The sequence below is a fragment of the Ranitomeya variabilis genome, chromosome 2 (assembly GCF_051348905.1).
Source record: "Ranitomeya variabilis isolate aRanVar5 chromosome 2, aRanVar5.hap1, whole genome shotgun sequence".
NCBI classification, from domain to species: Eukaryota; Metazoa; Chordata; class Amphibia; order Anura; family Dendrobatidae; genus Ranitomeya; species Ranitomeya variabilis.
In genome coordinates, this window is record NC_135233.1 from 36,317,454 (window position 1) to 36,334,921 (window position 17,468).

At 41.8% G+C, this 17,468-nt stretch overlaps 1 protein-coding gene across 1 annotated transcript in view; it reads left to right on the forward strand.

Annotated features, from left to right (window-relative positions):
* Positions 1–17,468, forward strand: part of USH2A (usherin) — a 930,843-nt gene that overhangs the window by 181,843 nt on the left and 731,532 nt on the right. The window contains exon 12 of the mRNA XM_077281431.1: positions 2,869–3,507. Coding sequence (XP_077137546.1) covers positions 2,869–3,507 — 639 coding nt within the window. The remainder of the gene's footprint in view (positions 1–2,868; positions 3,508–17,468) is intronic.

Genomic DNA, 17,468 nt, shown 5'->3' on the forward strand with positions numbered 1-17,468 from the left:
TTAGAAACCCAATAATATTTTTTAAAAAAAATAAATAGGCTTTCTATGGCCCACTGAATGAGAGGGAGAGAGGTGGCACACCCAGGAGTCAAGACTGGCACACAAGCTGAAAGGGCAATATTACTCTCCCACTGTTTTTTTAGGTTTTTTTTTTTTTTTCAGGGAGACTTTAGAAACCAAATAATATTAAAAAAAAAAAAAAAAAAAATAGGCTTGCTATAGCCCACTGAATGAGAGATAGCACACACAGCAGTGGCACACAAGCCCTGACTGAGGCCAATATTTTTCTCCCACTGATTGATGTAGTGTTTTTGTGTTGAGGTAGATTTTAGAACACAAATCACGGAAAAAATAAATAGGCTTTCTATGGCCCACTCAGTGAGAGATGGCACACACAGGGATGGCACTGTAGCAGAAATGCCAATCTTAATCTCCCACAAAAAAAAACAAAAAAAAAACAAAAACTGTCCTACAATTACTATCTCCCTGCAGTAATGTAAGCCAGGTATGGCAGGCAGCAATAGGAGTGGACTGATGCACAAATTAAATAAAAAGTGTGGACAAACAAAAAAGATAGCTGTGCAGAAAGGAAGGAACAAGAGGATATGTGCTTTGAAAAAAGCAGTTGGTTTCCACAGTGGCGTACACACAGCAATACAGCTATCACGGAGCCTTCTAGGGCAGCCCAATGAGCTACAGCGCTGAGGGGAAAAAAAAAAAAAAATAGCTTCCACAGTCCCTGCACACCGAAGGTGGTGTTGGACAGTGGAAATCGCTGCAGCACAAGCGGTTTGGTGGTTAGTGGACCCTGCCTAACGCTCTCCCTGCTTCTGACGAAGCGGCAGCAACCTGTCCCTAAGCTCAGATCAGCAGCAGTAAGATGGCGGTCGGCGGGAACGCCCCTTTATAGCCCCTGTGACGCCGCAGACAGCAAGCCAATCACTGCAATGCCCTTCTCTAAGATGGTGGGGACCAGGATCTATGTCATCACGCTGCCCACACTCTGCGTTCACCTTCATTGGCTGAGAAATGGCGCTTTTCGCGTCATTGAAACGCGACTTTGGCGCGAAAGTCGCGTACCGCATGGCCGACAAGCACAGGGGTCGGATCGGGTTTCATGAGACGCCGACTTAGCCAAAAGTCGGCGACTTTTGAAAATGATCGACCCGTTTCGCTCAACCCTAGTCATTGCTATCTATCCCAATATATATATGGATAGATAGATAGCAATGGGATGGATAGATAGATATTAGATAGATAATAGAGAAATAGATAATAGACAGATAGATAGATAAATAAATGATAGATAGATAATAGATAGATAGTAGATAGATAGACAGATAATAGACAGATAATAGATAGATTATATAGATAGATAGATAGATAGATAGATAGATAGATAGATAGATAGATAGATAGATGATAGATAGACAGATAGATATATAGACAGGTAATAGATAGATGATAGATAGATAGATAGATAGATAGATAGATAGATAGATAGATAGATAGATACAAGATAGATAGATAGCTGATAGATAGATAATAGATAGATAGATAGATAATAGATAGATGATAGATAGATGATAGATAGATAATAGATAGATGATAGATAATAAATCAATAGATGATAGATAGATAATAGATAGATGATAGATATATAGAAAAAAGATAGATATATAATAGATAGATAATAGATAGATAGATAGATAATAGATAAATAGATAGATAGATAGATAGATAGATAGATAGATAGATAATAGATAGATATATAATAGACAGATAATAGATAGATGATAGATAGATAATAGATAATAGATAGATAGATAGATAGATAGATAGATAGATAATAGATAGATAGATGATAGATAGATAGATAGATAGATAGATAGATAGATAGATAGATAGATAGATGATAGATAGACAGATAGATATATAGACAGGTAATAGATAGATGATAGATAGATAGATAGATAGATAGATAGATAGATAGATACAAGATAGATAGATAGCTGATAGATAGATAATAGATAGATAGATAGATAATAGATAGATGATAGATAGATGATAGATAGATAATAGATAGATGATAGATAATAAATCAATAGATGATAGATAGATAATAGATAGATGATAGATATATAGAAAAAAGATAGATATATAATAGATAGATAATAGATAGATAGATAGATAATAGATAAATAGATAATATATAGATAGATAATAGATAGATAGATAGATAGATAGATAGATAGATAATAGATAGATAGATAGATAATAGATAGATAGATAGATAGATAGATAGATAGATAGATAGATAATAGATAGATATATAATAGACAGATAATAGATAGATGATAGATAGATAATAGATAATAGATAGATAGATAGATAGATAGATAGATAGATAATAGATAGATAGATGATAGATAGATAGATAGATAGATAGATAATAGATAGATAGATAGATAGATAGATAATAGATAGATAATAGATAGATTGATGATAGATAGATAATAGATAGATAGAGAGATAGATAATAGATAGCATATTAAATGGATGGATACAAAATAGACAGATACTTTTTGGATATAGATGTACAGGAATATCCATATTAAATAAAAAACAAATAAGATACACAGATATCACAAAGGGATAGATTCAGATGAGATAGATATGACGTGGATGGCAGACAGATAATTGTTAGATACATTCAGTAGATAGATATGTGAAGGATAGATCTGAGATGATAAATAGATGTATTTAATAGACAGTCACATATTGAGTATATAGATAGAATGCGTTTATTTTTGATACATATATATTCTGTACGTCTCCCATGAAGGCTTTTCATTTGTCTTTCTGCAGGTCCTCGCTGCGATCACTGCAAACTGGGCTTCAGACAAGACCCATTAGGAGGAGCGCGCTGTATACAATGCACGTGCAGTCCTTATGGCGCCATCAATCAATTCTGCAATCCAGCCAGTGGACAATGTAAATGCAGAGAGAATGTCAGCGGACTTGACTGTGACACCTGTATTGACAACTATTATGGGTTGGATGCTGACGGTTGTAAACCCTGCAAGTGTCACCGGGAAGGGATTATCCCTGGAACAGTTTGCGACGCCGTGACAGGGCAATGTGTTTGTCAGCCTAATGTTGGTGGAAGGCCGTGCGATGAATGCTCGGAGGGCTACTACAAATCCACACAAAATGGTTCTCTGTCGTGTCTCCCCTGCCGATGTGATAGATCAGGGGCAATAAACGCTTCTCAGCCCTGTGACCGGTTAACAGGACAATGTGTGTGCAAAGCCTTGGTAACAGGTCAGCGGTGTGCGGCCTGCACTGACCATACCTACAATCTGTCTACTGAAAATATTGGGGGCTGTCAGGATTGTGACTGTGACCTTATTGGAACGCTACCGGGCTCGGCGTGCGACCAGATCAATGGGCAATGTCAATGTCTGCCGTATTATCAAGGAAGGAGATGCAGCCGGTGTAAGCCTGGTAAGTAATGTGCAATAATACATGAAGCGGACCGCTCGTATCAGAATGTATGGCGGTCTACAATATGTAAATGACTATTAGATCTAGGCCGGTGTAGAGATAAAAACGCCCTTGTGATCCGGTCCCTAAGGTGAACCAAAAATGCATAGTGACGCCATATTTACTTAATCTTGGTTACTAAGGTATGGTCATCTAAATCCCACCCCTAGGACCACCCATTTCAGCCAAAATGGTGGTGGGCATCCTACTTTTGGGTTGGGTTCATGCAAATTCTACCGCTAGTCAGACCAGCATATATATGGTATGTATTTTGTGCTAATGTTTCTGAGTAATCCAGGCAAATTCAGAAGCAAAATGGTAAGTGGTAGGCTAGACCTCTGGTACAGATAACTCGTTAAAGGGTAATTCCCCCAAATAAGCTTATCCTCTATAGGATAAGGGTAACGTTCTGGTCACTGGGTTCCACCTGCTGGTACCAGATCTGCAGTCCTACCCTGAATGGAGCATAGGTGTTATGCTAAGTCGTGTCTTAATTAATTGTCAATAAATGCAGCTCCCTTCAAGAAGGGACTGCAGAGCCTCTTTCTTGAGGATGCAGAGCTCTGATCTAGGGATCACTGGAGGCCACAGCGGTATGACCTAATCAGAGGACAAAACTTGATGTTTTGGAAATAACTCTTTAAGCCCAGGAGCTTCAATTTAAAGGGAATCTGTCGGTAGGATCAATCCTCTGAAGCCATCTATAAGGGCTAGTGTTGCACATTCCGATACCGCAAGTATCGGGTATCGGCCGATATTTGCTGTATCGGAATTCCGATACCGAGTTCCGATATTTTTGTGATATCGGAAATCGGAATCGGAAGTTCCCAGTGTATGGTTCCCAGGGTCTGAAGGAGAGGAGACTCTCCTTCAGGCCCTGGGATCCATATTCATGTAAAAAATAAAGAATAAATATAAAAAATATGGATATACTCACCCCCTCCGGCGGACCCTGGACCTTAGCGATGTAACCGGCAGCCTCCGTTCCTAAGAATGCAGTGAGTATAGGACCTGCGATGACGTCGCGGCTTGTGATTGGTCGTGTTAGCGGTCACATGAGCGGTCACGCGACCAATCACAAGCCGCGACGTCATCGAAGGTCCTTCACTCTGCATTCTTAGGAACGGAGGCAGACGCTTGGACCAGTGAGAGCCAGGGGCCGTCCGAGGGGTGAGTATATCAATATTTTTTATTTTTATTCTTTATTTTATACATGAATATGGATCCCAGGGCCTGAAGGAGAGTTTCCTCTCCTTCAGACCCTGGGAACCATTCCGATATTTTGTGTCCCATTGATATGCATTGGTATCGGGTATCGGTATCGGCGATATCCGATATTTTTTGGGTATCGGCCGATCCAATCCGATACCGATACCTTTGCATATCGGAAGGTATCGCTCAACACTAATAAGGGCATGTAGGTCATAGAAAGGTGAATAAAATGACACCTTGATATCTGCGACCCGATGTCTTATTCCAGAGAAATCCACATTTTTCTTAATATGTAAATGAGCTGTTAAGATCTATGGGCTAGACATAGATCTTCCTAAGAATCTGCCTCCAGAGTTCCTTTTACATGAAAGGGGGCATTACTATTGCGAAACATGTAGATCAGAAAAGCAGACTGTCAGTCATTACATGTCTCACACTGGTAACAAAGGAGACTCCATAGTAATGAACTGTAGGGATGCTGCTGGGCAAGGCACGGACAGCAAAAGCCCTCCATGCTTTCATATATCTCATCATACTTCATCATCACCCATATCCACTAGCAAATGCAAGCCTAGAATTTCATTAGCTCATGCCTGACATGCATCTTCACCAAAATTTAGGCTGGTAAAGTAGGAAAGTGTAAATCCTGCCTCATGACTTCCATGACAACTACCATAACTTATTGTGGCACCCCAGAAGTTTGGGTACCACAGTAGTGCTGCCTTCCGCTCGGGGGGTAGTGGTATGTCAGGAGACAAGTGGGATTTCCTTTGGTAGGTTTACACACACACCTTCCAATTCAAGGCCAGGAGGGGGAGCTCAAAACCCTGTTTTAGGGCAGCTTCCCTCAATAAAGATCCTGGTTTGGAGGCAGAGTGAGCTCAGTTTGGAGTAGGAGTCTGTGTGCGAGGACAGACAGGAGTGGAGCACAGAGGAAAGTGAGAGCTCCAGGAGGCCACGAGCAGGCCTTTGAAGAGCCATAGCGCAAGGAGCCGCAAGGAGTCTGTGTGCGAGGACAGACAGGAGTGGAGCACAGAGGAAAGTGAGAGCTCCAGGAGGCCACGAGCAGGCCTTTGAAGAGCCATAGCGCAAGGAGCTGGAAACCAGGAGCCCAATGCTCACGTGGACTCTACGACACGGAGCAAAACCGGAGAGCATTGTATTACCAAAACTCTGCCCACAATTACCTGTGGCACAGCAGCGCTCAAGAGCCATCAAGAAAGGACCCCAGAACCTACGGCTCAAGCTGCCTGCCATACAGGTACCTGTCCTAGGACAGCAGAACAATTAAAGACCTTGTTGAGACACTTAGTGGCAGCAGGGACTTAGAGACAGAGAGCGCAGAGTGGTAGGCTCCAACCTGACTTACCCAGGGGAACTTGCTTGTCTCTGGACTGCCTGGACTTCTCTGCCTGCCCTGTGGTCTGGTGCCCTGGACTGTGGCTGCTGAAACCAACAGTAAACAAGGTAAAGAGACTGCAATCCTGTGTCAACGATCTTCTCTGCACCTCTCACCACTCTACCACCATCACACTGGGTAGACCTGGGGATCTACTTCATCTGTGGGAAGGTATACCATCTAGCTGCCATAACATCACCCTAGTGGACCCCTTAAAGCAGCGTCAGTCCCCACTGACCGAATAAGATAGGTGGCATCACAAACATAAACTTTATTCCCTTTAAAGACCTTTCCCTTTTACATGGGCGCCCAGGGCCATGGACCGGGTCGCAGCCACCGAGACATCCCCCTGTGAACAACGGACCCAGTATCGAGTACCCCACAGCCCTGTCAGGCGACTAATTTGCAAGAATAACCATATTTTTAGGAGGGTTTACAGAAGCCCTACTTCTAATTCAACCAATAAAAGTAAATATTTTACATGATGATTTCTGAACATTGGGCCTGTAACTTTCGGACTGTTGGCAACTATTTTTTTTCCTTATTTTTTTTTACAATGCTATCTCAGGGTGCCGTTGAGTTACCATTGCAGCCAAAGGGCTTAGTGAAGACCTGATCATTGCCATCTTAGTCCTCTTATGAGTTCCAGCATGTAGTTTGGTTTTATAGGAGACTGTCATTTTTCTATTTTTTCGGACTATAAGACGCACTTTTTTCCCAAAAAATTTCAGGGGAAAATAGGGGTGTGTCTTATAGTCAGAATATTCTTCCAAGTAGTGTGATGGCAGCAGGAGTCGGCGATTCTGAGGCAGTATCGGTCCGATGCTGCAGAGCGATGATCACATTCCCTTCCCAGGCTGGTGCAGCAGGTTCGGTGGTGCCATGTGGTGCGGGGGGGCTCCGCCAGCATTTTGTGAAAGCCCGAAGGCCCCGACGCATCCATTGCTGCGATGCGGTGGCCTTCGGGAAAATGGCCGCCGGGGGCGGCACATGCTCAGATTGAGATCTCAGCAACAAGATCTCAGCCCGAAAAGTCAAATCAATGTCTATTTCCCCGTTTAATAATAAACATGTGGTATTATTATTATTATTTATTGTTATAGCGCCATTTATTCCATGGCGCTTTACATGTGAGGAGGGGTGTACATAATAAAAACAAGTACAATAATCTTAAACAATACAAGTCATAACTGGTACAGGAGGAGTGAGGACCCTGCCCGCGAAGGCTCACAATCTACAAGGGATGGGTGAGAATACAGTAGGTGAGGATAGAGCTGGTCATGCAGCGGTTTGGTCGATCGGTGGTTAATGCAGGTTGTAGGCTTGTCAGAAGAGGTGGGTCTTCAGGTTCTTTTTGAAGATTTCGATGGTAGGCGAGAGTCTGATGTGTTGTGGTAGAGGGTTCCAGAGTAGGGGGGATACGCGAGAGAAATCTTGTATACGATTGTGGGAAGAGGAGATAAGAGGGGAGTAGAGGAGGAGATCTTGTGAGGATCGGAGGTTGCGTGTAGGTAAGTACCAGGAGACGAGGTCACAGATGTATATGTGGTATGGCTATGTATGTAAAATTCTGATCTATCAAAATATAAACTATGGTACCTTATATGTTAAAGGCTCTAAAGCCAAAAATTTACAAGAATTTACGTTTTTCAGTTGCCTCACATCCTACAAAACAAGCAATTAGAGCATTGTATGTTGCCCAAAATGGTACCAAAAACACCTATATCTCACCACTCAAAAACACCACTCTCATACAGCTCCATCTATGGAAAAATAAAAAATTTGTAGGTCTTAGAAAATGGCAACAAGGAAAGTTTTTTATAGAAATTTCCCTATTTTACACACTAGAAAAAGGTAAAAAAAAAAATACAAATTTGGCATATTCGAGTACAATGCATGAATAATTCAATAGCGTCATTCTAAACTACAACACAAACTCTTCCAAAAATGAAACCTTCATATACATATATTGGTTGTAAAATTAGAGGGAAAAACTGAGTTATTTTTTCTTTTTTTTTACACATTCTGTCCTCTGAGTAAAGTTTTATTTTGCTGCAACAACCTATTTAAACATTGTACCAAGGCACACTAACTCTGTAGAAAGAACTTACCAGGTAACAAAGTCCTGTGATTACAGCAGCATCAGCACTAATTAAGTCAGGCTGTCTCTGTAGTGTATCATTAAGGATGAGTGGATCTGTCGATGGTCGTATTCGACCAAATTTTATCCCAAAGTTTGGTTAGGTTGCCAGAACTCTACCCATACTTGAACCTGAACTCCATAGAAGTTAGTGGGGACTTTGGTGCTGTAAAATGATCTCAGTAAGGGCTAGGGGCAGCCAAAGGAAGCAGAGTACCCCTATCTCTCACTCTGACCACTAAAATGTGTTGAATAGTTTGGTCCGAGAAGAAACTTGTGAGAGTAGATTATATGGGGTAATTCAACTTTATCTTCAAAGAACATGCATCAGCTTCTTAATACATAACAGGAAGTCTGAAAGGACCTTTTACCAGAGAGAAAACTGAAACCAAAGTACAACAAGTATATGCATTACATTCAACTAAGCATACAACAGTAACAACATCGCCATCTACTGTCAGAAAAGTGTAAACTCCTCCTGCACACAAATAAGTCTGTATCAGTTGCATATCTGCCAACAAAACGGATGTCCGGTAGAAGGCCATGTTCGGAATTCAGCACCGGACGCTAAGTGTCCTTTGACAAGGCTGCAGTTCTACTGTACCTGTAATATGATATAATAAAATGATAGTGGGAAAGGTAGTATCTTCTGTAAAAAAAAAGTTTGTGCTTTGCAAGAAAAGCTGTGACTTGTTCTAAGTTTGATTGCAGCTACACCTTTTCCCTAGTAGCAACTGCATCCAAGGAGCTTCCCTTTAAGCAAAATTTTGTACAGTCTAAAAATTTATCTAGTTCATTTTTACTATATGCCTCCAGCAATAAAAACTTTTGAAACTGACTATTTTTTAAAGCCGAAGATACGCCCAGTTATACGCACATTGTACTGTCAATGGTTAATGCCAGCTGCTACAATCTAGTGTGTTTGTATAAGTAGCACATACGGTAATAAGTCCTCTTTAGTGGATCACCATATTTTTAAATCTCCAGGCCTCACAGAAGCGCAGTTTAGTCATCATAGTTCATGGATCATGAGCAAATCATCTTACAAAAGTGTCTCTCATGTGTTAATCATGCAAGGCTGATTTTATTTTCCCCATGGTCCACTATAAAGTAATGGCTTCAGGAAGCTAAAATGCTTATCACATTAACCTCCTCAGCACCATCAATGACGCCCTGGCCTGGCTTACAGAAAGGGCAATTGCACCCCACACTGGTATGATTTTAATGATACAGGACATTTAGCCACCACTTTCTGCAAATGACTTCAGCAGCTACGCAGAACCCATCCAGAACTGTCGAAGAATTCAGAATTAGTCACACGAGTTCACCTTCTCAGGTCCTTCATAGCCACAACTCCATGTTTTCAGCTTTGGTGACCCAAGCCATGATTTTGAGATACAAACCTATCATAATTCCTCCCTAGGTAGTTGTAGATGTACAGTTGTATAGCCAAAAATGTTTTCTGCATATTTTGGGTACTTTTATTTTCTTTTATTGGTCATTGAATATTTACATCTAGTCTATCCAGGCTCTACATAGGCAAACTTTTCCTTAAAGTGATATAAGGGGGCACGGTCTTGAGCTGCCAGCCAATCAGATTCATCCCTGCTGCTCTTCCTCCCCTCTCACAGCATGCAGTCTTAGAAGAGGAAGAGATGCTGTGGATGCATCCTTCTGAATAAAACATCCCCCCAAAAAATTACCAGATACCAGTCAAAAAAATTAATTTGAAAAGATAAGGAAGTAAGTGTATTTTAGCCTTCTGTGCTAACAAAAAGTCTGTAAGGTTTACCTCTAAAATAGACTGGCTGACCAACACTCAACATTGGTCTCCACCAAAAATAGAGATTGTTCAGATAGGAATCAAATTTGTAAAGGTGCCCCTACACATTAGATAAAAGTTGACTTACCTAGTTGACATAGTCTTGATTAGCTGTCCATCTACTTTATATTGGGGTCTCCTGACTATCCCACCAAAGATGATGTCGGGGGAAGATAAGGTTTGGGCTGTTTAAGTTCAAACACTTGACCCTTATGTCCTCCAGGAGATAAGCCAATGCCAATGTTGTCTGGTGGCCACTTTCTAGTCTATCTCCATATGGAACCTTGACTCAGTGGGAGTATTGGGAGAGATAACTGTGGGTCATTGGCTAGCTCATGTGTATGTCCGGTTTAAGATCCTACTGGAATGACCATATTCTAAGTCTAATATATGGATGTGAATGTTTCATGGCCTTTAGTAATTTTCCCTGTAGTAGCTCTCTTCTTTTTCTTTACTTTCTGCAATAATAGGAACCTTTCTTGAGATTCATGCCATCCAAACCATGTGCAGCATAAATGTTTATCTCTGAGATAAACTTCGAGAAGTCATCCGGGGACTTTGCCTCTCGGCTAGCTAGTTTGGCCCAGTCCCCATGGGCTTCTCAACATTTTACTCCCCATTAGTCACTGGTGTCTCACTATACAAACATATAGGGACAGACCTGTCCATTTAGGGGAACAGGGACCGGCCGTTGACTAGTCATCCAAGATGAATCGCGTGGTCTACTGCCAACATTTTCCAAAATAAGCTTTTTCTGAAATGCAGCATCTTAGAATCAAAACCTACATGGCTGTAATGGTGAAGTGATATCCGGCACTCTACTAGTGGACTAAAATCTTCAAATTTGTTTCAGGAACATAAATATTAGACAGGATAGCTCAATCAGCAAAACTGACGCGTTTCGGCAAGAAGATCTTAAGAAGATCTTCTGGTTGAAACGCGTTGGTTTATTTTCCTGAAATAAATTTGGAGATTTAAGTCTACTCACGAAGTTCCTGATATCCCTTTGCCATTAATGTCTGACAAGCTCATGTCCCCGAACATCTGTATGAGGATTATACTGCAAGACTGTTGAGCTGAAATTTCCGTTTTATGCGTATGTGGCTGTAATAATGCAGTCATTGTCCTGTTTCCCACCTTAGATCTTAAGTTCATTATGCCATGCTTATATGTATGGAAGATCAGATTAAATTACAGGGATTCTATAGGATTTGAAATGCACGGGTATCCATTTCCAGAAACAACTCCCCACCTGTTCATAGGCGGTATTGCAGCTTGAATCTATTGACTTGTATAGGGTTATCAATATCTGTGGCTTTGTTTATGGAGAAAATCAGTTCTCTTTACCATGCTGCACTTACTTATACATAAAGAAAATAGAAATAGTACAAAATGGAGTCCAAATTAGAGCAAATTAAAGGGATAATACTAGATTAGAAAAACATGGCTACTTTTTTTTTTGAAACAGCACCACATCTGTTCCTAAGTGGCATTGCACCTAAGCTCGATGGAAGAGAATGGGACTGAACTGCAATACCGCACACAAACTGTAAACAAAACATTCAAGATTTTGTAATTTTTTACAGACCCTTTAAGGAAGAGCTAACGGATTAAAAGAAAAAAAAACTTTTTTTTTTATAAAGGCATTACCCTTTTTTTTTTTTTTAAATATCTCAATAATAATAATTATTCGTTCATCACCCCAGGAACGCGTGATTTTATGTTAATCGGATCGTGACAAAGAAGAACAGATCCATTCCTATAATGCATTGAGCTTTTAGCCTTTTTTGCAAAAAAAAATAAAAAATAAAAAAAATACCTTCCAAATCTACCGAGAGGATTTCGCAGCTTATCCTGGCGAGGGAATCAAAATTAATTGTACTTAAAAAATGGCCCACATCTACTTCTAACCTGTGATGAGTAAAAATGTTAAAGGAATACATTTGGTTCAAGTGAAATTTATAGGCAATTTGTTAAAGTAGGAGCGCCCATTAGAAGGTGCATTAAAGCCATATTGGTTTTAATATGCCACTCAATAACTGGAACAGAGGTTAAAAATGCAGCTTAACCTCCATTAAGAATATTTTTGAAAATGTTTTAATTTTAAATTATTTGGGGTGTATACTAATAAATATGACAACAGCCTGTGGGTTTTTCTTTTTTTTTTCCCTTGAAATTTCGCCTTTCCCTCGGCGCAAAGTAACCTACTGACATTTTAAGCAGCCACTTAATCAGCAGCGGCTGTAAGAAGGCAGAGGAGTGGAGTCAAGATTTTTCCAGACCGGTAAGCCCCCCACTCTCCCCACCGTCCTTGAAAGTGGAAGACAAAGGTTTATCCCGGTCGTCGTCTGTACTGCAAAATCATCTCATTTAAATGTGAAAGATGATGCCGGGGGGATCCTGGATAATTGCAGCAAATGCACAGAGGATCGTGTATGTAGAGGGCATGTGCCACATGATGCCCAAATACGTGATTATTACGGATGCAGCCGAGCGGGGTTTGTCATTTGCTCAATTTATTGAGAAGGCAGAAAACATGTGGGACAAGGTGTTATCTGAGCATGCTAGGGTGCCAACCGAAAGTCTTCAACGTGCTCGAAAAATATGTTCCAGTCCCCGCCGCTGTTCGACAGGAGCAACGCATGCAGGGATGACCTGTTTGTTAATGTGTTGTTGCTGTTGAACAGCCGCGACACATGCAGCCGCGGGGACTCAAACATATTTTTTGAGAACGCCGAAGACACTTGGTTAGCAACCGAGCATGCTTAGAAAACACCTTATCCCAGCACGTGTAACACAATCAGATTCAGTGACACAGAAGCGCGGAGCAGGGATTAATAATTACTTATTTATCAATACAGGAACAACCTCCTCGCAGGGAGCAACAGGAAATAAATGATCAAAGGATGGGGGGAAAACAAGGGGAAACAGTCATTCAAAATGGCAGTCTATGTATTAATTCCACTTAGCGTGAGTCCGCTGTCCGTTTCTCCTCCTGAGGCCGTGATCACACACAGAGAGATACGGCTGAGTCTCGCAGGTTAAAACCAAGCTCTGGCACCGGCACTCCAGAGCGGAGCGTGCGGCCGCATAGCAATACATGGAGCCGCATGCTCCACCCCGGAGTGCTGGTGCCAGAGCTTGGTTTCAACCTGCGAGACTCGGCCGTATCTCGCTGAAGTGTGACTCCGGCCTGAGTCAGATGGTTGGTTGCCAGCGGAGGCCGGTGCTGTGTTCTACTTCTTCCGGCTTCCCCACCTAACAAGATGTCCTCACTTCTGGTGGCAGCGGGCGGTCACCGATCTTACCCGCTGAGCCCCTAATCCATTATGCTGCAGCTCCGCGAAGGGACATTCACCACAAGTCTCCACTTGGCGTGTGTTCTGCCGCACCCCCGCCAAAACCCAGGTGCCCTTACAGTGCCCTGCTGTGATTGCTGCTATGCAGCCTATCCTTCCCCGCAACCCCGGTCCTCTGTCTGGCGGGAAGCCCCTCTCTTTTCTCGCGTGAACCCTTTTGTACCTTCCTGACTCACCACGTCCCTTCTGCCTGGGTTCAAGGTTTGCTCCGTCCTCAATCTCCTTCCCCCCTGCAACAGTAGGTGTGGCCCCAGAAGGTACGGCCCCAGTGCCCTGTGAGCACCCACAGCCCGGTCTTCTCTTCTACACACGTTCGCTCATCGCTAGTCAGAAATCATTACCTGAAAGAGGTTGTACAAAATCATAAGACCGATTTTCCCGTATGAGTGCTATCCATAATTTTCCCCGATAGCACTTGTACTATAATGGTTTATGACGCGGTACACATGTCCAATATTTTCCTCGGACCGAGTAGTTGGTGCAAAAAAATCAGAGACATGTCCTATTTTGATCAAAATCGTCAATGCAAGTCTATGAGTCCGTGAAAAAAATTGGATCGCACTCCAATGACATTGCTGTTCGATTTTCACGGACTGACAGAATGGAGAAGGTGGAGAAACTTGGTTTTTTTTTGCCTCTCCACGTCCAAGAAAAACGGATGCCACTTTGGTCAGAATGATCAGACCGTTCTTGTTTTTTTTTCGGATGTGGACGCGTTCAAGAATAACGTGTCTGCTTTCTTTCACCGACAGCGTCTCATCTGTCTACAGGTTGTGTTTGATATTGCAGCTCCGCACCAGTCACCTCAATATGGCTGAACTGCAGTACTGGACACACTCCGGAGTCATGTGTGGCGCTGTTTGTGAAACAATATAGCCAACTAGTCGGACGCTGACCCCAGCCGGCTTTTTCCCAATTGACTGACTATTTTCACGCATGTGAGAGTCCTGTCAATCACCTGGAGCAGGGCGGGGAGTAGTTGGCCAGGGCAGCGCCAGACATGTTTCATCTATCCTATGGTCCTTGGTTGGATCTTCAAACTGTGTTTTTGTGTGAAATGCCTCAGCATTTCAGATAGACATACCTGGCTGGAATTGTGTAGCAGGCTGAGACTCATATTGACCTTGGTTTGGGCAGCATGAATCAAGTGATAGGTTCCCTTTAGTCTACGTTTCCACGATGGGTATTTGGTGAGTTTTTGATGCTACAGATTTTCTGCACCTAAGAAAATTGAGTTACTTGCATTTTTTAATTGCGGGAAACACACCAAAAACACGTGTTTTTACCTGTTGATTTTCCGCATCTCAGCCTGCATTCCTGCAATTAGTTTTTGGTGAGTTTTTTATGTTGTGTATTTTTGAAAAAAAAGGGTGTTAGAACTCTACAACAACAAAAACTCATCAAAAGTTCATTGTGGGAGCGTAGCCTAAGGCCTCGTTCACACATTCAGTATTTGGTCAGTATTTCACCTCAGTATTTGTAGCCAGGAGTGGGTGATAAATATAAAAGTGGTGACGAGTTTCCATTATACTTTTCCTCTGATTGTTCCACTCCTGATTTTGGTTACAAATACTGATGTAAAATACTGACCAAATACTGAACGTGTGAACGTGGTCTTATGGTGAAAATCTGAGTACGTACTCACTGTTTGCACCTGCAGGAGAAATTGACATGTGGCGGACGTGAAACGCGTGATGCAAGTAAGTTTACGCTGAGTTAAAGAAAAAGCTAAGTGGGCAGGAGATTTCTATAAATCCCATCCACTTTGCTGGAAATGTAAGACTCTTCGTTCGTGAATGATGCATCAAAAATACATAGCACCAAAACCTCACCATGGGCATACAACCTTAAGGAAGAAAGGTAGCGCTCAGGGCCGGTCATGGTGCCAGACGTAGTATCAGTTCATACATGAGCTCTGCACACATTTCCAGTGCAGCATGAACCACACTTGCTTGTTACAAATGTTATCATAGACCAAAACCCACAACTGGTTAATACATGCAGGCTTAAAATGGCGCCAACCACAGGTAGCCAGGGTGATTTTTACATCAGCCCAACTGTGTGGTTTTTAATAATGGCAGGCTGGCTATCACTATGTCCAAAAGCCTCGCCAACCACAGTGGCGCCAATGGCCAGACTATTTTGTGTGCGTACTACCCAGTATGCCAGGTAAGCACGGCTCAAGGACCTGCTGGGATACACAAGCCAAAGGCTGCTAACCCCTGTTCTAGATGATGGGATTGTAAAATATGCAAAAATTGATCTCTAATAGCATTAATAATATTATTAAGGAGATTATCCAGGCATTTTTTTTAATTTGGGCCAACAGATAGTTGGTAGCAACCTGCCTCTTGTGCCCCGCATTGATCTCTGCCCGCACAGAGCAGTCTCTGACCGCTCCGGTGAATGATTCAGCAACTTCCGGTGATGTCACGTCGACAGAGCAGTGGCTTCTCTTCTGCTCTGTTGACAGGGTGTGACTGCCGGCGTTCTGCTGATTGACAGCCGGCTGCTCGCTGCCTAACTGCGGGGAGACAGCTGTCAATCAACAAGACATCGTCAGTAACACCCCATTGATAGAGCAGCCCGGAAGTAGAAGACCAACTTGGTCGACATGGAGCGGTTGAATCGGGTAGAGCAGGGTACCTGCCTGTTTGTTTTTAAGCCCATAAAAAGAAAGAAAATTAAAATAGTCCTGGACAAGCCCTTTAATCACATATATAAAAGAATGATTGATCATTTATTTATCAAAAATAATGATTTTTTATTAATTTGAGCATAAAGAGAATTTTACACTGAACGTATTAAAAATTTTCTTTTAAGTAAAATAACTTTTTTGTTTGTCTGTTTGTTTGTTTGTTTGTTTGTTAGTGTCCTACATACAGTAGATTTCAGGAGAACAAAGAACAAACCAAGGATCTTGAAGCCAATAAAATAAATTACCTGCTTTGTCAAACATTTTCTGTTGGCAATGATATTGTAAACTCCTGTTGAGTGACTTTGCAAGATGTCACTTTCTTGAAAACGCTGGCAAGCTCAGAGCTTTCTGGTTGACTTGTACAGTGGCCAAAATGGAAAGAAACCTATTTTCTGAAGTTGGACTTCCAGAATTACTACATTCTTGGATAATAAAACATTTTTTTCTTTTCCTAGTAATAATTCTGTGTTGATTTCTCCAATATTCGGAGTTAACTTTATTACTTATGCATTGAGTACATTTACCATGAATCATTTGGTCTTATATCTTTCTTTATTGGAGTCTATATTTGTTTCTGGCACAGCACTTGCCAGCATTATGTCACTATCAGCAATACCTGGCATACATTTTGGTTTATCTTACCCTTAGATCCAACATTGAAGGAGAGTAAGAGTCAATGTGCCACCTCCGACCTTATGTTTATGATAAAGGTTTACCCTTTACCAAAGATCTTAAGGTTTGGTTTGGTCAAGGTCTGGTTTATCGAGAGGCTTACTTTGTAGAGAGGAGTCCCCATTATGGTACCAGCCTTGGTAGCCAGAACCAAATAGTTTATGAGTCTATGACCCTTTGGCCAATTTCCTACTTCTTGTTTGTTAGAAATACCATTCTACTGGAATGTGTGCCACAAATTTTCACCACCCAGTAACCAAGTGGATGGGATAGTCATTGTCTTAAAAAATTACATAGGTCTAACTCTATAGTATGTATCATCGATGTCTAGCAGATACTCCCAAAACAGAAAGTAACTGTACAACGGATTGGGTGTATCAAGGTGCAACTCCATGCAGAATGCTCATTAATCCTGGTCTGGAGGAAGCAAAGACATAACCTCCAAGATCCCTGCATCACGGGCAACCAAGGACAGATCCCAAAGTAAACACATGCCACAGAATAAGTATAAAACCTAGAAATAAAACACAGACTCCCCCTCCCGAGACCAAACATTTTCCCCTTGAAAATAGATCCCAAATCAACAACCAAAAATAGTCCTCCTAAACACAGATGCCAAA